General features: G+C 40.3%; 1 protein-coding gene across 11 annotated transcripts; it reads left to right on the forward strand.

Annotated features, from left to right (window-relative positions):
* Nucleotides 1-5,349: 5,349 nt before the first annotated feature.
* Nucleotides 5,350-22,769, forward strand: LOC109036807 (facilitated trehalose transporter Tret1). 11 transcript variants are annotated; one of them, XM_072296540.1, is made up of 9 exons: nucleotides 5,350-5,547; nucleotides 5,805-6,038; nucleotides 7,839-8,103; nucleotides 10,593-10,731; nucleotides 14,189-14,574; nucleotides 16,399-16,606; nucleotides 17,565-17,770; nucleotides 19,379-19,650; nucleotides 21,214-22,769. In XM_072296540.1, the coding sequence occupies exons 4-9, from the start codon at nucleotides 10,704-10,706 to the stop codon at nucleotides 21,473-21,475; spliced, it is 1,362 nt and encodes a 453-aa protein (XP_072152641.1). In that variant the 5' UTR covers nucleotides 5,350-5,547; nucleotides 5,805-6,038; nucleotides 7,839-8,103; nucleotides 10,593-10,703; the 3' UTR covers nucleotides 21,476-22,769. The 11 variants fall into 11 exon arrangements, with proteins under 11 accessions (XP_072152641.1, XP_072152640.1, XP_018906726.2 ...); XM_072296539.1 differs by having other exon boundaries at nucleotides 10,589-10,731; nucleotides 21,214-22,768; XM_019051181.2 differs by having other exon boundaries at nucleotides 10,589-10,727; nucleotides 21,214-22,767.
* Nucleotides 22,770-22,910: the final 141 nt, after the last annotated feature.

Here is a 22,910-nt window from a genome sequence, read left to right on the forward strand (position 1 = left end):
CCATCGCGCCTTCAATTTTGCAGATGCATCACGGACATCCATCACGTACGAATAGTTGTATCTCTGCGCCGTCTTTCCATTTGCTCTATTTCCATACTGTGTTAGTTTCGTTGGTCTCATTTGTAGTGGTGCTTTCAAGGACTACGTGAGCAACAAAGCCGAAAATAGGAGGTGCCCTAATCAATTATCATTTTGAAAAGAGAAAAATGTCAGAGGTCTCTCAAGCGATCAAAAGGGCGCACGTCTAAAAACTGACTGTAGTGCCTCTCCTGAGAGAGTGACACATGGAGGATTAGGAAGGGAAGGGGGTTGATAAAGCGTCTCTATGTTACCAAAAAGGTAGAAATTTCGAAGAATAGAATTTTTTATCCATCTTGGTAATTTTATGTATAGGTAATTTGACACTTGACAAAATCTCGAGAGCTATTTTGATTTCCTCGCTTACAGAAGCTCACCATCCCCTTTTCGGAAACTATGATCGAGAAGAATTTTCAACGCCTCAAAGCTAAATTTACGACGGAGAGTGACCAATTTTTCGCGTAACAGCGAAATCTAAAAGCGTAATAGCGGAAGTTGGCACACTTTATTTAATCGAATGACTGCTAGTAAGTGAAATAATTGTCATTAATTACAGCTTGATTTAACCAGTATATCAAAATGTTTCACATTCTCCGCTTCAAAATATTGAGCTACGGGTACAAAATCAGAAATTCGGAACTCAACAAATAAAAAAAGAAATAAAATAAAAAATAATAATAATAAAAAACAACAACAACATCAATTATCCAGCATTTTTATAGGTCCAGACGCTTTTGGGGACTTTTCCGGTTTCTGGTCCCAGGACCTCCATGCACCACCATCATTCGTACGAGGACCTTACTTTACTCTTACTTTATAATCTCCCGTTTATTTATGAATCACTCGCATTTTTTCTCGGTTATAAAATTTCTCTCATCTTATTTTGCTATATCTGGCAGAGAGGCGCGTCTTTGACGCGTCAGGGTGGCGTATCTGCCAATGGGAGATTGGCCTTATGACCAATCCGACTCTGGAGGAAAAGCGGAAGTGAGGGGGCCTGCAGTCCTGCACATACCCCCCAGAAATCTACTGGGCTCCTCCTTAAATATGTGAGGGATTTTGCTGGGCAAGTGCGTGAAATCATCTATCATCTTGGAAATGTTAATTGAATCAATTTTTTCGAGTGCAGCTCAAAATTACCTCTCTTGAGACGACTCACTTTTTCAAAATTTTCTGGGAGGGGGGGCCTTTGGACTCCCCTTTGCGAAGGTAGGAAAATCCCCCACGAGACCGGTCTTAGGGGCTGGGGGAGTCCCGGTGCCTACCCCTCAGTGGGGTGCCTTTTTGTTCTCCCCTCTGGTCCCCATTGATGCGGTGCCTTTCTGCCCCCCCCCCCCCCCATTGAAACGAGGAACGAATCCATGCGACCCTAACTTTTAAAGAGGACAGAAGTCGCTTTAATGAAAAATTCCTCTTTTTCGAGATGATTAAAATCGTTGACAGTGGCGCGGGACGTTCTGAGCCACATTTCCTCCTACCATTCATTTTTTGTCAGGACAGTATGGACGCAGAACTGTTTTAACGAAGTTCGCGGAAATTCGGCATGAGTTTGCGGCTATCTGTGATCAGTCGCGCTTCGCTTGGTTAGGTAATGCTCATAATGAAGGCAAAATCTGGAATGACCATTATTTCGAAGGCCAATCACAGACATGATGAAAATGTCATCATGGCTAATAGGCCAACAGATAAGGGCACTGCGTTACTTTATTTCTCCCCTATCTTTTATTTTTATTTTTTTTGTTTAACATAATTACATTTATATTTTTTGGGTGGGGGAGGGTTGCGCTTTGAAAATAATTCGCATACATTAAGTGACATAATCGATTTTCTGAAAACTGATCTTCTTACTGATCGTCGTTAAAAACTCGAGTGTACATCGATCATTGGAAGTTGATTTTTGAGCGCTTCGGAATGCAAATCGACGACGAAGCACCCAAAAACACTATCTCGTATGCGGTGTTTAAAAATCTCCGTTTTCATTTAATTCCTTAGAGAGGAGCAAATCAACATCATCCCTTGAAGTGATGCCAGAATTTCCCTCGCACAGAGAATCACTATAGTTTTCAAGAATTGACGTTGAATAGGTAGTTCTCCATTTAAAAAATAAAGTATGACAGGAAATCTGCAACGTCGTAAACCAAGGTACATGGTTCGGGAATTTCACCGTCAAAATAGAGTTTTCTACGCAGATTGGAGCCTGTTGATTAAAAAATGTCTTTCTGGAGATCATTTCAAACCGGTTTACTGCTCACAATGGGTAAATCTCTGTTTCTTGGTTTAGTGAAAAAATTTGTAGTTTCCGCGGGTTTTTTACGAAAATGTAAATTCTGCAGAAGTATATATACTTGCTGTCAACACGAACGACAAAAATTGTCTTCCCATTACGTCCGTCGGATAAATTTGAAAGGATTCTTCGAAAGAGCTCCTCAATGCCCAAAAATTTATTATACGTACTCACCATATCCTGCCGTGCTAAGGAAAAACGCCGTATGAGCCTTTAGGCGTTTCCTCATTTCCTCTGATAAAAAAAAAAAAAAAAAAAAAAAAAAAAAAAAAAAAAAATTATTGGAGAAATTGTAACTATTTTTCTTCCACTTTTTTAGACTATTTTGTTCGAAATTTAATCTAAATTATTTGAAAATTTTAACGGCAAATATACACAACTTTCCTCAAAAATACATGTTTCATCCGGAGAAATTTGGCAACCCTCGAGTGTTCATACGGCGTTCTTTCTTAGCACGGCAGTATAGCGGAACGCTCCTCAGTTTATGAGTGTTGATGGAACAATTTGAGGTAAAACTCGGATAATAATCGTGTAAAACCTACCTTCAAATAGCGGTTGTTGTAAAATCAGGACGGGGCCGGTGTCGTTACTGGAGAGCTTATTCGGTTGGAACTCGTAATTGAGCGAGCCGCGTCGAGTGCGAGAGGGGGGGGGGGGGGGAGGGAGTGTGAATTTTTTGCCACACGCGAAATCGGAGTAAAAGATCAGTCCGCGCACTCATCACAATACAAACCGAGATCGGATATTGACGATGAAATTCGCTCTCATCGACAGGAATCTAGAGGCTGGTGTCCTTCAACGCATAAAAAACGAATACGACGAACTTCACCAGCTCGCCGTCGCCTGGACTACTTTAACTGTCTTTTTGTTCGATTTGACAGCACTTTTCAACGAGAAACTACAGTTTCGGGCTCATTTTAGAAACAGCACGAGTGTCATTTCTTTCCCCATTCAGATAGGTCCTTTTATGGATGAGTCAAAAATTTTAGTTTCCTATTGCAAAATGTAGTCCTATTACAGTAGAATCTCGATTATCCGCAGTGATGGGGACTAAAGCCACCGCGGATAATTGAAAATCGTGTGTAATCTTAAAAAATAAGTTATTTGGCCAGGAAAAGGGATCGAAAAGCCTGAATTTTAATTTTTTTTTTGTTAAAACGTTTTTCAAATATTTGACAGATTTGTAATTATCAGTTAAAAATGAAAGAAAAAACCTTAAAAAAAGTTATTTTGCCAATAATTATTGCCGGAGAATTTTTTTTTTTTTATAAAAGTCATCAATTGCTCCTAGATGATAGCCACCGAAAAAAACCGGCGGATAATTGAGGCTCTGGGCCGCATTCATAGCCGTTCTCTGAACAGCTTGCTTTCAGTGGCGTGGCGTGCTTTGCGATACATCGATTGTTATACCATTTAAACCTATAGAAAAGGATCGATAAACAGGATGTTCGCAGCGGACACCTTGATAATCGATTCTTTACCATAGGTTTAAGTGACAGAACAATCGATACATCGCAAGTCACGCCACGCCACTGCTTGCATCTCAATATTTTGGGGGCCTCATAAACCACTTACGGCTTCAATAAGTGGTCCAGATTTTTTACTGATCTTATTTTCCAGGGAGAGATCCCTCAGGCTTAATGGGCTGTGCGAAATTGTAGTGAAGACATTTGTGAGGGTTGTTTAAAAACACAAATAAATAAATGAAGAAAAACTTTAGAGGAAAAATTTACTTGATTGTGCTCACCGCCTTACGTAGGATTTCATGGAGAACCTTAGGCTGGCTACATTAAAATACACGCTTCATTGATTTATTTTATGCTGAGTAGTTTCACCGTCGCACTCAATAAAAGAGGTCGGACAAAATTTGGAAACTTTAAACGCTTATAACTCCGTTTATACAAAATGGAGATGTTGCATGTGTGAGGGATTTGCGATTTGACCATTGATTCTTGTGTAAAAGTTCGCGAGAAACACGATGGTGCCACTGGTTTTCTCTGAAATCATCTCCCAAGCTCAAAAAAAGCTCTCAAAGTGAGGCCAAAATGGAGGGGATATCCCGCCCTACCCTGAGAGTCCACCTCTACATCAAAACAAACTCTCCATGCAAAGATAGGGAGCAAATACATTAGCAGTGATGCCGTGTTTTCAGTTTTGGAGTCCCCAAATAAAGTGGCAACCCTGCCAATGTATTTGCTCCCTATCTTTGCATGGAGAGTTTGTTTTGATGTAGAGGTGGACTCTCAGGGTAGGGTGGGATATCCCCTCCATTTTGGCCTCAACTTGAGAGCTTTTTTTGAGCTTGGGAGATGATTTCAGAGAAAACCGGTGGCACCATCGTGTTTCTCGCGAACTTTTACATCAGAATCAATAGTCAAATCGCAAATCCCTCACACATGCAACATCTCCATTGTGCGGTTCTGAAAGTGGTTCCATTGGTTTCCTCATGAAATTTTCTTCTGAAGGCACCCCTTGAAATTGCTAATGTAACAAAATAAACATAAAAATTTGCAGTTTTAGTCAATAATTTCATGTCCGACCTCTCCCATTGACTCGATCCACTGTGCGTCGATACACCTCCTTAATTGGACTGCATTTAGCAATTTGGACCTATAAATTCCGGCCCGGTTTAAAAACAACGGATGTGCCATTAGTTTCCCTATGCACATAAGTGTTTTTTCAGATGAGCCAGAATTTACAGGTCCAAATTGCAAAATGCAGTCCATTTTTTTGAAATCTTAACGATAGTAATTTTAAGTAACAACGATACGAAGACCCTTACCGCAACGGGGAGGCGTGAATGATCGCTTATCGATATTTCCCCTTTGAAGCTGAGACGAAGAATCGATTATTAACGTGTTCGTTGCGAACACTGTGTTTATAGATTCTTTTCCATAGGTTTAAATGGCAGATCAATCGATATCTCGCAAAGCACGCCCCGCCCTTGCCGCCGATAGTTGCCCGAGTTTCGCGTCGCAAGTATGACTTCGCCTCGAAGCTTCCGCAGTTCTGATAGAGCCGGCCAGCCGAACGTATCGGTACCTCGCAACAGGGTTTAACTACTATACTGCCCCGTGCTTAGGGAAAACGCCGCGCCGTATGAACCTTCAGACGTTGCCAGATTTCTATTGATAAAACACGAATTTCCTCGTGAATTTGTGAATATTTTTTTACCAGTTTTTCAGGTAATTTTGTTTGCGTTTTCGCCTAAAGTTCCTGAAAATTTCAAGGAAACATTTGCGTGACTTTTCCTCAATCGACGGTGAAACTACGAGACGACGTATCTCGTTTGCGGTGTTTAAAAATCTCCGCTCACATTTTATTTTTTTGAAGAGGACCAGATCAATATCATTCATCGAAATGTTCACAGAGTTTTCTCTGCACGAAGAGGAAAAGTCATGGAAGTTTTCACGAAATGACGTTGAGTGCTTTTTCATTTCAGAAGTAAAGTATGACAGGAAGTCTACAACGTTGCAAACCGAGATACGTGGTCTAGCAGTTTCACCGTCGAAAAATAAACGTTTTGCCGAAGGAATTTCGGCAACTCTCGAATGTTTTTCAGCACAGCAGTACAGCTCTCCGATGCAAATTCAAAACTGAACTGACACGTCAAAATGTCTGGGTGACACTCAACATTCGATGAACTCTTTCATAAGATACTACATCAAAGCTCGAGGTAAGCAGGCAGTATCCGAATGGTCTGTTCTTTATTTTCCTGGGCTCATGGCAAGACCACAACTACATGCTTGACGTAGGTCGGTATCATGCTTTTCTGAGTCAGCTATCAACATTCGGCAAGAGAAGTTCGTTTAAAAGTCTCGTTACTGAATGAAATATCTTTCAATATGCTCCATCAATCGATTACTTTCTACCATGTTGACATAAAAACAAAACAAAACAAAAAAAACTTCTCCGAACAGACCGATTTGGAAGTGTTCCTTTTTTTTGGGGGGGGGGGGATTCCCATAGGTGCCTCATGTAAGTAGGTAGTCAAACAGAAATGCATCAAATCACATATTGGATAGACATGAGTTAGTGGGTTGTTTTAAATTCAACAAGTCGGTAAATTTTCTTCAATCAATATTTCAAATTCGAGAGAACATATTTTGAGTCATTTAACTTAAACCTGCTGCTACTTTATTGAGTAGCGCAGGCTGCAATTAATTGCAAGCACATGGTAAAATTATTGGTGTTATGAGCTGGAGGTGTTGCCTATTTGCTAGTTGAAGGGGCTCCTCTAATTATTTGCACTGCACATTATTGCCTCCCTCTCACATATGGAACGTATTTTATTGATCGTCTAAAATCGGGTTTAATGACCGACCGATGTAAAAATATTGCAGTCATTGCATTAATTCGCAAAATTATTTCAATATTTTAGTTTCACTATCCAACTTGGGTGGTTAGTTCTACTAAACTCGGTCAAAATGTTCTCCTATCAACGACCTTCAATGGTGCATTAAAAACAATAGGCACAATACCAGTCTATTGTTCGTGTATGTACAATTGGTTAAGGACGAATTAGCGCATCGGCGAACGTTTGGTTGTAGTCATTCGAACTCTCTAGATAACTACGAACTGTTATCACGAGTGTCCAAAAATAGATTAAGTACACTTCAAACCGTACGCTTTTCACGTGAAATCGTATCAAATTTCTAGTTAGTGGTGCTCTCATGCCGATCGGCGAACAAATCTTCCCGCTAATTAAAAAAGACTATTTCCATGAGTGAAACGCGTTACTATTTTGATACCATGCTATCAACATGGAGCAACTGAGTAAAATAATTGCTGTTCATTTGAAAAATGATTGTGCGGACTCAATGGCGGATTTATTCCACCAACAAGATGGTACCAACTTAATCCAAGTGACCAGCAGAATCCATTACGATTCCAACGAGGGATAATCCTTGGACCTAGTTGATATAAGAGTGCCTGTACAGCGAGACTATGGACAGATGTGAAACTCTGAAAAATCCATCAGGCCTTCACCGATGCTTCTGCGAGTAAAATTAGGGCCCAGAAACGCAGCCAACCTATGAATTTCAATTATCCAGAACGATTTACTAATACTATTGTTACGAACCGTCGTTTATAAAGCACATATTTGACTTAGTTTTTGCATAAATTCACTCATTTTTGCGGAAGAACGCTCATTTCTGTACATTCTTGGCCATCTTGGTTAGAATTGGAATTTGCAGACTCTGCAGATTGACAGTGAAATTTTGTGTGGTAGAAGTTGGTTAGAGGGATGGCTGCACTTTTGGGCCCTAAAGACCTATGAAGCGATCTGTCCATACTCTCGCTATACAGGTACTCTAGTTGATATCATGTTTCACTCATCAATGTGGTATCCTGTTGTTACCAACATGGGGTGCCACGCAATACACATGCCAGCGGTTAAGAATAGTGTCATAATCAGTAAGAAAGAACAAATGTGCGCAGCTCAAGATTATGAGATTTATTTTTTTATTTTTAGGAGAAGATTGGAGAAGTTGCCAAGATCTGAACCGTTCCTCCCATCGGACGACTCTTTTTTACTGTAAAAAAAAGATCATTTAGAAAGACATGGTCGTGTGAAAAGAAATTTGAAGTCCCGATCAAGAATAATCGGTTTTACACGACGGCTTTTAGAGGACGGCAAGCGATCAACAGAAATGATAGATAAAGTTCTCAACGCTGGTCAGTTTTTTGAGAAAGAAGGGAATCAACATAAAAATGCCTGCAGGTCACTTTTGTCTCAGGTAACAACCGTCATAAATGTTTCACTTCCTTAAAAAAGGTCGATCAAATCTTTTGTAAGATGACTTGGGATCCTCTTTTTGCTGTATCTGGCATTGCAGATGAAACAGTTTTTAATTAATCTGTAGAATTCTAACGATAATGATTCTTTATATTTTGCCTCCGCAATTGCAACCCCACAGAGCCTCTGAAAATACTAGAATTTGAATCCTGGAAAAAGCACGCAGTTTACACCACTCGACAGCAGGGCCGGATTAAGGGGTGGTCACATGGGTCGCGGCCCTTGGCGGCAAATTTTGCAATTTTTTGGAATGTAGCAGGTATAAAAAAAATCGGATTCAGAAAAAAAAAAATAAAAAAAATATATCAATGAGAGAAGGGGACAAAATCTCTCTTTCCTGAGAGTATAGTAATTTCTAATTTTGTCGTTTTTCGGTGACACAAGAGACAGCATCCTTAATTAGTGGAGTTAAGAAAGGAACTAAACACGCAATTAGGCCTGGAGTTCAGCGCAGAGAGGAATGATGACTAGGACTTGAGATGAAAAGGACAAGCCCTCGGCGCGCGGCGCGGCGGTCGGCATCGGATCGGCATGTAACACATAATAGCGCCTACAAGACTGCAGGAATACTTCACGCATTGCGCCGAACACAGTGCGACTAGCGCGGCGCAGCGGCGGAAGTTAAAATTATTACCCAGTCTGCCTGAGTGGGGTCAGATTGACCCCACGGGAGTTTCAACTCTTTGCCATTTCTCGTGGTATGCACGAAATTTTTTGTCCTTCACAAATAGCTCTACAAAAACATCTAGGAACACGATTTTGAAGGGGAAAAAAAAAAAAAAAAAATGTGCATGAGAGATCAAAAAATTCACGAGTACCCCTAGAAAGCCTGAGCGGGGTCAGATATCCTTATAACATATATTTTACCATTTAGCATCACAAAAGCTTACTTTGAAGGTGTATTCATTTTTCTCTTTTTAATTTTTTTCAGAAACTTATAAAACAAGCAAAATTTTTCAGATTTTTTTCGTTTTCAGTATTTAGTAGCCCTATGATTTTTTTTTCTCATGCTGAGAACAACATGGCAACATGTGTATGATAAAATGGTTGCATACCCTGCGCCGTGTTTTTTAAAACTTAGATATGCTTTATGGTTAAGGCCTGTAAGGTTAGTGCACTGATATTAACTAAAAACATGAAAAAAACATAGCTAACTAATTGATTTTCAGCTGGGGTCAAATTGACCCCGCTCAGGCTTTCTCGTTGGTTCAGAGGCTCAGCGACTAGGTTAAACCACATTTATGTTTGTTCTTTCATAATTATTTGGTTAATTTCTTATAAATGGAGGACCTTGTCCACACAGAGATAGGTTTACAGGACTTAACTTTCGCGCAAAGTTCCGTGAAATTTTGCTAGTAGTGTTGACAGGGCTTTCGCAAAAAAATGTATCCAACACGAGTAGGTAAACGCGTCTTAATGCACCCCTCCTCCTCCGGCACGTTCAATTGATGGTTTTCATCGATGTTTCAAAACGAATGAGAATGGGGTGGCAAAATACAGGCGGCCTATGGGCGGCAAGTAGGTAAATCCGGCCCTGCTCGACAACACTAAAATTCACATCAATCTAGGTAGATATAGGTAGAGCATACAACTAACAATATCCAGCCTGCACAACAGCTTTACCTCTTAAAAATTGAAAAAAAAAAAACAAAATAGAGACGCGCAATTTAAATTCCTTTTCAGAGACAGCACAGAGAGACTAGTTTCAGGATCACCGGCCATCCTCAGTTCCGTGTATCTCTCGTCGAATCGTTCCGCCAATCAAAAAAAAAAAAAAAAAAAAAAAAAAAAAATAATAAATAAATAAATTATGAAACACCAATATGCTGCAAAAAATAATAATTATAATTTTGAGAAAAAAACTTACATCTTGACCTGCGGGGCTTTTCGGCAATTAATGGCATCATCAGAGTGTAAATGCAAATTGAAAAAAACTAAACTAAACCACGAGTGCAAATCAGGCTACTGATAAAATAAAATTTGCACTTATAATTTACTTCACTTTTTCAATTTTATTGTAATTTGAACCTCTGACGATGGCACTAATTGCCGAAAGGCCTCAGGTTAAGATGTAATTTTTTTCAAAATTATATTCATTAGTTTGCAGCCTAAAAGGCTCTTTACAATTTAATTATTTATTTTTTACTACTTTTGCTGCTCACCGAATCGTGCATAATTAAAGAAAAAAAAGGTTGGAAAATTATTCCTTTAAATTAATCTGTTCAAATCTTGCAAATCATCGTTTCTTATTATTTTCTGTAGACCAGTTACTCCAATTTTCATATGAAGTAATCGCTTTTATAGTATCAAACTTTTAAACTTTTGTAAACTTTCACTTTTATAATATGCCCTAAGGTAACTTTTTATCATTATTTCAATTAAATTTATCGGACTGAATAAGCGACATTTTTTTTCTCATTTTCAAGGTAGTGGCTACAATAGTTTTGGGTGGTCTAGTTTTTGATATCGGTATGATGACAACAATGCCCACACTGGTGATAGGTGCACTCCATAAGAACTCTGCGGGGGAATTGAACATGAATGATGATCAGGCGTCCTGGTTTGGTGGGTAGGAACAGATTTTTAAAATTTGGTAAATACAGATTGCAACAGACGTCTTAAAGGAAATTTACATGTAGCTCCAAAAGAAAAACTCATCATTAATGAAAAGTTAGCGTTTCAAAAACGAAAATCCATTTACATTCCATTGAATTAAACATTGCATTCATTGAAAATAGTTTCTTAGGCACTTTCTGAAGAGATTGATAAGGAAAGCCGGTAAATAAGTCGCAATTTTTTTCTCTTTTTTTACTTATAGACCATTGCGACATACGTCTTTCGGCTCTCTTTTCGGCGAAGAGAGCATGTTCTCTCTTCGCTTTCACGGCCGGAGACAAGAGACCCTCTACTGGCCTTTTGGCGACAGGTGGAAGCTTTTACTTTCGGGGATTCAACTGTTCCTTATGGACAATTATGAGGGAGCAACACTCAACAGTCATCACTCTTATTTCGGCTGTTGACCTACCTACATGGTGGATGATGAGCTTCGGGTGACGTCATGAGTCAAACAAGTTCCCCAAACTTCGGCTTGTTTGCAAAACGAAACTGCCAACACGTTGTTGAACATCAACCATGTAGGTAAGTCAACAGTAGAATGCTGAAGTCCCGAAAGTAAAAGCTTCCACCATTGCCAAGATACTAGTGGAAGGTCTCTTGACTCTGGTCACGGCAGACCCAAAGACATAAAGACGGAGCGCTAGAAGAAGAAAATGAAGCCACCTCTCCTATTGGTTAGAGCAGCAGAAAAACTAACTTTATCTGAGATTCCTGTAAGATTCCTCCTTGTTACCAAGCCAAAATAGGTTTTTCATAATACTTCTCCATCCCAACTTTATTTATCTGTTCGTATTAGGCATTCAAAATGAGATTCGAAAAAGAAATATGGAAAAATGAAGAGGACACGTTCAAATCAAATCGTTTCCCGCGCATGGATTCGGTTTCAGGACATTCCGTCAACGATTTCTTGTCCACGCACCTGTTTGGTCCAGTAGTTAACGTTCATGCGTAAAATAAGCAACGGTGACTTGGCCCAAGCCTTATATTTTAGTCCGCGCGTATAATGTAAAATTATATTGACAATATCGAAATGAGAATATTGAGAGAAAAGAAGGTGTTCTTATGGTAACTCATTTTTTCAATGAAATGTTGTTATCTTCTTTTGATTCGTCTTTTCAAATTGTCATTGGAGAATATTTGGATGTTTTTCTAACCTTGAAATTTTCGATATAAAATGTACCTCATATATGCCTTAATTCTTTTTTAAATGAAAATATTACTTCATTTAAAAGATATTTACATTTTTAAAACGTGGCAAACCTTTGCCAAGCGATGGCATCGATATTAATATCAATGAGCCGTAGTGGTGTTAAAAGAAACCAAACAAAAATGAATAAAAGAGATAAAAACCAAGAAACACGCAATCTTTGGTTTTAACCCATTTGTACGTTTATCTTTTAGAGTCAAATACGTTCAATATTGAGCGGTTGGTTGCGCGTACACCACGCTGCACCACTTAAAAGCACATAATATATTAGAAAAATGCCTGCTTCGGAAATCATTAAATCTGACACAGAACTACCTTAATATTAATAAAACACACACTATATTTTCCTTTAATTTTTTTTCATCAACTTATATGAGAATAATCTATGCAGAGTGTGCAAACATTTCAAAATCATGAGTTGAAAACCGCTGACTCCGCGAGTTTAAATTTTAGAGCCTAACACAGCGAGCAGCGCAGCATGCTGACGGCGCGAAACGCGCACTCGCACTGGCGCCTACAAACCTAATAGCGATACTTCACGCATTGCGCTATGCTTGAAGTATCCCCTTGGGTTTGCAGGCGCCCAATGCGCGTTCCGTGCTGGCTGACTGGCCGCGCCGCAGCGTGCCACGTGCCACGTGCCACGGCGCTTCACTATTTTACAATAGAGGTGTTGTGCAGTATTATACAAATATAACACGCAATTCTGTGCACCCTTTAGTGAATTTTCCCTCATGTGATTGACGCTCCCCCATTTTTACCGAAAATCTCGACTATACATTTTTCTCTGTTGGACGAAACAAATAAAATAAAAAAAACAAGCGAACCCTCATTCTTCCAAAAAATGTTACATTTTCATCCAAGAACGTCGTGAGCAATGGAGATGTTGCATCTAGAGGGATTTGCGATTTGACCTGATTCTACGTAAAAGTTCGCGAGAAACACTATGATGCCACTGGTTTTCTCTGAAATCATCTTGCAAGCTCAAAAACAGCTCTCAAGTTGAGGCCAAAATGGAGGGGATATCCCACGCTATCCTGAGAGTCCACTTCTACATCAAGACAAACTCTCCATGCACAGATAGGAAACAAATACATTAGCAGTGATGCCGTGTTTTCAGTTTTAGAGTCCCCAACTAAAGTGGCAGCCCTGTCAATGTATTTGCTCACTATCTTTGCATGGAGACTTTGTCTTGATGTAGAGGTGGACTCTCGGGATAGCGTGGGATATCCCTCCATTTTGGCCTCAACTTGAGAGCTTTTTTTGAGCTTAGGGGTTGATTCCAGAGAAAACCAGTGGCACCATCTTCGCGAACTTTCACACAAGAATCAACAGTCAAATCGCAAATTCCTCACACATGCAACATCTCCATTGCCGTCTGTATTTACATGTGAACCAAATAACTTCGAGTCTCAATTGGTAGGTGGACTAAAACTCCCCTGCTGAAAGAAACGCGTGGATGTAAACTACTGGAGAAAACAGTTGCGCGGACAAAAATTCGTTGACAAAATGTCCTATAACCCATGGATTCACAGCGCCAGAATGGCTCCACTTTTCCCCGTGCTTTCAGATACGAGCACTCCGTCTTTATGTCTTTGACCTGCGGGCCGATTATTGAAATTTAAACCAGCCCAATAAGACATCGAATTGCGATATATTGCATGGTTGAGATAGCGGCTATGCCTTGTCATGTCGGGCTGACATAGTTTCAATAATCGGGCCGCTGACCATAGAGTACCTTTATAGACAGAGTATGGCCATTTCTGTTCCGGTTTTTCATTGGTCGCGAGCGAATAGGCTGACACGATGCTCTTAGGGCCGTAAATAAACAAACAAGATGGCCGTTATCAGCAAGCAAGATTGAGGTTATGCACACCTTACATCCTCCTGTGATAAAGGTGAAAGGCGATTTAACAATGTTTTCATGTGTTTTTCGTGTGCTATTCGTAGATATGCTCGATTAAATTGTTACTGCCGCATAATTGAAATTTTTGTCAAATTTAGCTTCTCATCGATGTTACGGTGAGCCGCCATCTTGTTTGTTTATTACGGCCCTAAGAGCATCATGAAGCCTAAAAACTCGTTGACCAATCAAAAAGCGGAACAGTTTTCCTGTAGTAAAAAGATACGATTGGCCATACTCTGTCTATAAAGGTACTCTAGCTGAGCAGAGGTCTCACAATCGGCCTTAACCTGATTTCAGGGAGCATAATATTCTTCGCGCATCCGATCGGGGCCTTGATCTCCGGGTACCTCCAAGAGCGTTTCGGGCGCAGAGGGAGTATGATCCTGGTCAACGTCCCTGTCTTGGCGGCGTGGCTCACCCTCTACGCGGCCGACTCCGTCTACCAGCTCCACCTCGTCTCCGTTCTCATGGGCCTCTGCGTCGGCTTCTGCGAGGCGCCGCTCCACTCCTACATCGGCGAGATCGCTGAGCCCCACCTCCGGGGCACCATCTCCACCTTGGTTTGCATCTCCGGCCACACCGGGGGGGTTCTCCTTCATGTGCTTGGGTATTTGGCTCAATGGCGGACGACCGCGCTCTTCTGCGGTGCGGTTCCCGCAATCACCTTCTTCGCCATGACCCAGGTAGGGATCCAAGTAGAGTACCTATATTGAGAGAGTATGGCCACTGGGCCCCATGGAGAGGCTTAGGACCCAAAAATGGCGGTGCTTTGTTTTGGTTTTTGTGGATGGGAGGGGGGTCATTGCCAACTTTTGACGGTTATCACCAACCGCACTTGCTGCCAACCTTACTACATCTCGGATAATTTTTCTCAAAAATTGCACACGATTAGCCTTAAAAATATGTAAAGATGTCGCAATAGTGCATTTGGGTAAATTTCTCGTTACGATAAGCAAAGAAAACTACATTTTGAGTCATTTTGCATTTCATTAATTTATGGCGTCCGCCATTTTTGGGTCCTAAGGGCTCCATTCAGCCTAAGATGGCTGAGCCAATCAGAGGTGGTAACCCCAGTGGCCATACTCTCTCAATATAGGTACTCTAGATCCAAGTTTTGCGAGGTGGAGTCCCTTTATAGAGAGAGTTAAGATAACGCGGCTCATGGATGTCACAAACGGGAATAAAGATTACACAAATTGGACGTTTTTTGTGATCTTTGATCAACCCGTTCCCGAATTCCTATCTCCGTTCCCTCTCTCATTCCATTTACTCCTTGCCGTACCCCCAATGTCCCGGTCCATTCCAGTTTATAATCTTTGCAATTGGTGAAACTGTAATCTTTATTCCCGTTTGCGACACTGTGGAGGCCTAAAATAAGGTAACCAATCAGAAATGGATTCACATTGTCCTAATTCTCAGTATAAAGGGACTCCACTATCAACGATTGTACTAACTTCTTCGAATCTATCCAAGACAATGAATAAGACATAGAAAAAGCTGCCCCCAATGTCCCGGTCCATTTCAGTCTATAATCTTTGCAATTGGTGAAACTGTAAATTCCCGTTCGCGACACCGTGAAGGCCTAAAATACGGGAACCAATCAGAAGTGGATTCACATTGTCTGTACTGTCAGTATAAAGGGACTCTATTGCGAGGAAGTCCAATACTACCGTGCAAAGGAAGAACGGCGTATGAACATTCGAGAGTTGCCAGATTTCCTTCGGTAAAATATTTAGTTTTTAGGAAAGTTATGAATATTTTTCCTTGAAATTTTCTGGCGCTGAATGTGAAATGGCGTACACAATTATCAGGGGACTGGAAGGAAAATACTCCTAGGTTTACCAGGAAATTCGTGTTTTATTGAAAGAATTAAGGTAACGCCTGAAGGTTCATACGGCGTTTTTCCTTCACACGGTAGAATACCGAAAACCCAAGTAGCACAGATTGTAATGATTTCCAATGGACAATTTGCAGGTGTCTGAAATTTGAGAAATTTCTTGTTTATGTGGAAACTACTGAATGAACTGAATACGAGGATACCCTTGGTCTGTAAATTGAGCAGTTACTGGAGGAGCTATGACAAAATTATCTAATCTGCTGAAATACATATGTTTAAGTGGAAAATACCGCAAGATGACGTCACTAGGCGATGTATTTTCTCACTTTTGAATATATTTTTATACTATTCCACCCATCAAAAATAGATCAAAAAATATACCGCGAAATCACCTATTTTGGCACCCTCAGATGAAGCAATACAAAATTTGCGCGCAAATGTATAAAACTATGTTCCTTGGATCCCTGAAAATTCCCTTTGACGTGAAATGTCGATATTCCTTCATTGGTTTGGAAGAAATAAAATAAGGAAAATTGACAGGTGAGCATTTTACTTGCTGATGGATGCTCCTAGCTCCCCCTCCCTTCCGATTATGACTCAGAGAGTCGTGAGGGTGGATGAGAGTCAAGCGCCCAAATTTTAATTTCTATCTGAGCTTTGCAATGTCCAGATCCCGGAATCTCCGACGTGGCTAATCCTGAACAGCCGTTTGAAGGAGGCGCAAAAGGCTCTCGGCTGGGTGAGAGGATGGGTCGAAGCGGAGGTGGTACATGAGGAATTTCAAAGGCTGCTTGAACACGCCGCAGTTGCACCCAAGTCCCGACGAGTTAGCACCTTCGAGGGACAGAAATATGAAATGGTTCCGTTGACTGAGGATGGTAGGTGTTGAGTCTTAACCTAGTTGTGCTCAACTTTCAAATTATTTGTCTTTTGAAAAAATGGATGCATTTATACAGAAAATACCTTTTTTATTGCAGGTGGACGTAATTTGCGCGAAAATTCCCACATCGAGTAAAGGGCTTGGAGGACTGGACGCATAAGTGAATTAAAAAATAAAATTGAGTGGCTTGGAAGACAAAGCGCAAAAGGACAGTTTTTGCTATTTCGAAAAATACGAGTTTTGAGTATCAAAATTACAGGGTCCTCACGGCGGAGAGAAAGTTCAAACTGACTTTTTGATGCTTAATAATTGGAATTTGGGAGCAAAGTTTTCACAGAATATGCCTTAAGAATATTTTTTACTTGGAATCATTAATATATCAATTCTTTCAAAAACTGCACTTATGCGCCTTGTCCTCCAAGCCTTCAATTAATGTAATAATGATTTCAGCTAAAACTAGTCTTCAAACACATTTTGTGAATAACTCACACCAAAATTTCAACTTTTAAGCATAAAAAGTGAGTTTGAACTTTTTTTCGCCAAAAGCATGATGTGATTTCGAAATTTTAAACACTTACTACTCAAAGTAGAAAAAACTGAACTTAGGCACTGTAAAAAATCGAGGAGTGAAATTCGGTGTTGGAGTCTCTTAGAGCCCCAAAAAACCGAGTATTTATGGATGCGAAGTGAAAATACCACCATAATAGCGCATTCCACCCTGCAAAAAGAGTAGATTCCGTAAAAAGCTCTTATTCCGTAAATAACTCCGTAAAAAAATGGGTTCTGCTTCGTATTCATGTCACTCAGGGTTTTGGGGCGCTACTTAGGGTCTATCGCACAGAATTTTACTCCAAGCATACAATAATGGGGAAATATCGATAATCGATCATTCACGCCTCGCCACTGGACAACAGGTCATGACGTTTGAGGAACATCGTCTCCTCTTTTTTTTTCAGGGACTCCTCAAAAAATTACACAAGAGACTGAGAGCTTCCTGAGAATTAAATATCGAGAACTGAGCGACCAGAAAATGTTTCGCCCGCTTCGAATGGTGTTCATAGTTTTCATTTTTAGCTTCGCAACACAGCTGATGGGGATGCGACCGTTCCTGGTCAATATATTCAATGAATTCGGCCTCCAAATCGACAGCCAGCTTGTTGTGGTGCGTCTAAATATAGTAATAAATGATTGGACTACATTCTGGAATAAGGAACTGAATTTTTCTTTAAAGAAACATCGTATATGTAGTATTACTTTCCATTTCAATGCTTTTACGAATGAGCTAAAATTTGTAACTCCTCCTTGCAAAATGAATTTCAAATAGAGGCTCGGAGGACAAGGCACGTAAGTGCAGATCTTGGAAGAATTGAGGTATCAATGATTTCAAGTAAAACTAGTCTTATTCCATATTTTGTGGAAAATTCGCTACCGAGTTTCAATTTTTACGCATCAAAAAGGCAGTAAGAACTTTCTTTTCTCCATAAGGATCCACGTGATTTCGAAACTTCAAACACGTATTTCTCGGAATAGCAAAAACTGCACTTATGCGCCTTGTCCTCCAAGCTTCTCAAATGAAAACGTTCACAAAGAAAGAGAGCACAGTGACAGAAAACTCGAGAGTTCGTTAGCGTAAATTGACTACATTTGGCATGAAGGAACTACCATTTCTAACTTATCCATAAAAACATCTATCTGGATAGGAAAACTGATGGCGCATAATTCGTTTCCAAAACGAGGCAGAAATTTTAGTTCCTAATTGTAAAATGTTGCCTGACTGATGCCAGGAGTATACATATAGAGGAGAGTGTCTTGAATATGTTTTTTTGGAGGGACGCCGAAGGATCTCAAATTAAAACATACATATGGTAGTTTGAAGATTTATGTTCAAGAACATAGTTCTGAGAATTAGGTGTTTAAAATCCTAATATGGTATGTTCAGAACAAGAAATGGTCGCACTATATTGCACTTTTATGCCCTCACTTGGCACAAAACTTAACTATCCCACTCGCAGCTTATCCTGTCTATTCTAATAAAATCATTTTTAAGACGTTCGATGGACGGGGTGAGGAAGGAGTGTGAGACGGTCCAAAGGTCAAATTCCAAAACAGGAATCAAAATTCACAGTAAGGAGAATGTCATTAAGAATATTGTTTGGCGGTAAATTTTTATTTGAAACATCGTTTTGTTACTTAATTAAAATTATTTTCTTAAAGATCGTATTCGATACATCAAACGGGTGACATTGTACCGATATCGATTGGTTCAAAACATAAACACAGCCTCAAAAGTCAATTGGGTAATCCGACAGAGCGGGTTTTTTTGATAGATTTTTGATTTGTATGAGTCCTAATTGGCCAAGAGTAGTGAAATTGCTACGAAATTTCTCATTATCAGCTTTTCTGACAAATATCTTAAAATTTTGGTTTAAGGTTATGTTCTTTTGTTTTGAACCAAACGATACATCGAACCACTATCAAATACGATCCATTAACTGCGAACGGGGCGATTTCGACGATTTCGCGGCCGCATAGTTGTATTTGGGGCGCGCAGCGTCCCGGGGGTTGGGCCGCGTAGCGGCAAGGGGGCGGAGCTCCCTGGTTCTTTTGACATCTAGAGAGAGAGTTTTCCATCAAAATCTGAACTTCAAAATTTAGTGTTTTATTGGATGAAGTTGACAGGATTTGTCTAAAATCGCTCTCCAGTAAATCTTACTTTGCTACGACTTCGCTTCCTCCTCGCGTAGGCATCATTTTTATTCTAAATTTCCAGGCCTTGACGAGGTTTTCTCTCCTTGTCGGCGCCATTTTGAACGTGACACTTTTGAGGCGATTCGGTAAACGGAGGTTGACGTTGCTCTGCCAAGCAGCGGCCACTGTGTCCATCATTTTACTCGGCGTCTACTGTTCCTTTTTCGACGAAACGAATCGAAATGCAAGCCTTTCATGGATCCCAATCTCACTGATGACCAGTGTCTACTTTTTCATTGGATTCAGTTTGACCATTCTTCCATGGCAACTTTGCGCTGAAGTTTTCCCTATCAGGTGAGCATCTAGCTTTTTGACACTGCGCGCTGCCGCACTAAGGAGGAACGCCGCACGGTGGATCGATTCAATAGGAGAGGTCGGACAAAATTCGGAAACTTCAAACACTCATAACTCCGATTATACAAGAATTTGAAGGTCTGAAGGCGGTTGCATTGGTTTCCTCGTGAAATTTTCTACTACGTGCACCCCTTGAAATTCAAAATGTGACAAAATAAACATCAAAATTTGCAATTTTAGTCAAAATTTTCATGTCCGACCGCTTTATTTGACTCGATCTACTGTGCGCCGTATGAACATTCGAGAGTTATTGCCAAATATTCCCGTTTAAAGCATTATTTTTCAAGAAAGTTTTGCCTGAAAAATTCGAAGAGAAATATTCACATTTTTCCCGGAAAAGCACCTAATGTCTTATTGAAGGAATTACAGCAACGTCTGAGGGCTCATAAGGCGTTTTTCCTGATCACACAGGTACAGTGTACGTCGTTCGTCGTCTTTGCGATCAGTGGCGTGGCGTACTTTGCGATGAATCGATTAATTTGTCATTCAAACCTATGATAAAAGGATCGATTATCAAGCCGTTCTCAATGAACACCATAATCAACGATTCTGTACCGTAGCTTTAAATGGGAAAAGATCGAAAATCGATTACTACGCCTCGTCACTGTTTGCAATAATTTTGATGGCCTGCTTTATACATTCAACTAGTTTCGCAGATCAGGGGAGAGTATGGACATCGCAAGATCAAATTCTGATTGGCTTGATCGTCTTAGGTCACATACTCCTGTTTAGGGCCTAAAAATAGCGAGCCTTCACTATTACAAATACATGAACAAACCGGTGTGTACCAACGGAAACAAACACACCGCTTAAACAGTAAATAGAGTACCTATATTGAGAGAGTATGGCCACTGGAGTTACCACCTCTGATTGGCTCAGCCATCTTAGGCTGAATGGAGCCCTTAGGACCCAAAAATGGCGGACGCCATAAAGTTAATGTAATGCAAAATGATTCAAAATGTAGTTGTCTTTGCTTATCGTAACGAGAACTTTACCCAAATGCACTATTGCGACTTTTTTACATATTTTTAAGGCTAATCGTGTGCAATTTTTGAGAAAAATGATCTTAGATGTAGTAAGGTTGGCAGCAAGTGCGGTTGGTGATAACCGTCAAAAGTTGGCAATGACCCCCCTCCCATCCTCAAAAACCAAAACAAAGCACCGCCATTTTTGGGTCCTAAGCCTCTCCATGGGACCCAGTGGCCATACTCTCTTAATATAGGTACTCTAACAGTAAACACACGCGCTCGACATTTTTAACAGCGTTGAAAACAGATGTACAATAATGCCAAGAATGAACCCATTTATCTAAAATTTTCGTTTTAAACCTCTTGAGGCGTAATTTTTTTTTTTAAACTACACGTTTATCCATACCTACTCTGCTTGATTTTTGCATATTATTAATTTTGTTCGAATTGTCTTAAAATATTTTGCAGAGAGAACCTGTGTCATATTTCACTTCAGTCATAATTCAACTGCTGTGAGCTTCTGAACATTTTTCAGGGGCCGTGGTGCCGCACAGGGACTTTCAGCCGGCTGGAGCTACTACGTGCGTTTCGGAATGTCTGTGACTTACCTGTACCTTGAGAAGTGGATACGGCTAAGTGGAGTCTTCTACTTGTACGGGGTGATTTCGGTGATCGGCTTTTGGTACTACTGGCGCTACCTGCCGGAGACCGAGGGCAAATCACTCGAGCAGATTGAATCTTACTTTACAGACGACCATGACAAGACGGAGAAATTCTCCAGGGTGAAAAGCAAATAAGGATTTCGCAACATATCGGGGAGAAGTTAGAAATTTTGGAAGCAAAATCATTATAAACGTCGAATTTTTGATTAGGTGAACTGCTGTTCTGAGGAAGAGCGCATGTCATCGCTCCTTTGACTTAAGGGCGTAGCTCAATTTCCACGTGAAACCTGTTTTACATGTAAATCCTTAATGTCTGGGGCTCATCCGGATATCGAGATACGTCCTTATAATAACATAATATTTAGTTTAAAGAAAAGTTATGATTATTTTTCGTCGTAATTTTAAAATTAAAGAGAATCAGGCCTTAGTGTATGGAGGAAAATTCAGGGAGCGGTTTGCATAAATTGCGATCCAAAAGTTGTAAATCGAAATGTTATACAAATTAAAGTCATCGTTTCAAAAAATTAACTTGTTGTCGACTTATAGGTAATTTTGTTGCCAAGAAAGGGCGTACACAGAGAAGATAGAATCATTGATCATACGAGTACAGTGCTTATAGCGGTTCCATGTTCCCAAATACTTACCTTAATCGTATTGTAATGATGATTTGTTTAGGGTCACGGCTGTTTTGGTCTCAGTATGAGTACATCAGTTACTGAGACTGGAATAATTGTTACCACAATAGCAACATTGTATCTACGACCGGAAAAGTTATAATAAGGCCTGGAATCCACTTTTGAGCCTTGTAAGAACCAAGGTTATTTTTTTCCATGTATAATTGCATTTCAAGCCGACAATTTCAAGACCCGTGCATGGCAGATTAAATCTTGAGCTATCATCTTCTCACATAAAAAAGGAAGAGATCATTGCGTGGTTTGTTACTGAGAACGACTATTAGAAAATCGCCCTCGATTAAGATGGATTACATTTTTCAATAAAGAACCACTATCTCTGGCTCTCCCATAAAAGCATATATCTGCAAAGGAAAGCCAATAGCATGTATGTTGTTTCAAAAAATGGACCAGAGATAGTGATTCCTTATAGCAAAATGTAATCCAAATATCAGACGAGTGGCGACGTTGGAGACAGCGCGCGGCGCTGGAATACAACTATTCGTACTCGAGGGATGTCCATGTTGCTTGCACGAAAAATTGAAGGCGCTTTCGCTGCGCTCGCGCTCACAACAAGGCACGCCGCACGCGGCGCCTAGCGAGGCTTACTCGTGATCGATTAATATGATCCTCCGATCAGGAAAGGATCTGCGGAGTGCGGAGGGCTCAAAATTCACCCTTTCTGAAGGTTTTTAGTGCCGAAAAACTCGAAATTTTTGGTTCCACAGTGTACGAGGGCTGTCCCAAAAGAAACCGGACTTTTGTCATAGAAGGCGAATCGAGCGTCGCAATGAAGTTTTCTTGAGCTTGTTTGAAAGCTGATAAGCTACTGGACATGCTTGTTTTTACAGAATGCAAAAATTCGTCTTGGTAAGGAAACTGCACGCTTCGGAATAAAG

This window comes from Bemisia tabaci, chromosome 2 (genome assembly GCF_918797505.1).
Source record: "Bemisia tabaci chromosome 2, PGI_BMITA_v3".
NCBI classification, from domain to species: domain Eukaryota; kingdom Metazoa; phylum Arthropoda; class Insecta; order Hemiptera; family Aleyrodidae; genus Bemisia; species Bemisia tabaci.

Excerpts from the sequence above, each read along its gene's own strand:
- LOC109036807 (XM_019051181.2), top strand. The coding sequence starts at position 8,017 with ATGATAGATAAAGTTCTCAACGCTGGTCAGTTTTTTGAGAAAGAAGGG. Across the intron at positions 10,728-14,188 it reads TGATCAGGCGTCCTGGTTTG|GGAGCATAATATTCTTCGCG; the intron begins GTGGGTAGGAAC and ends ACCTGATTTCAG. Across the intron at positions 16,607-17,564 it reads GGTTCCGTTGACTGAGGATG|GGACTCCTCAAAAAATTACA; the intron begins GTAGGTGTTGAG and ends TTTTTTTTTCAG.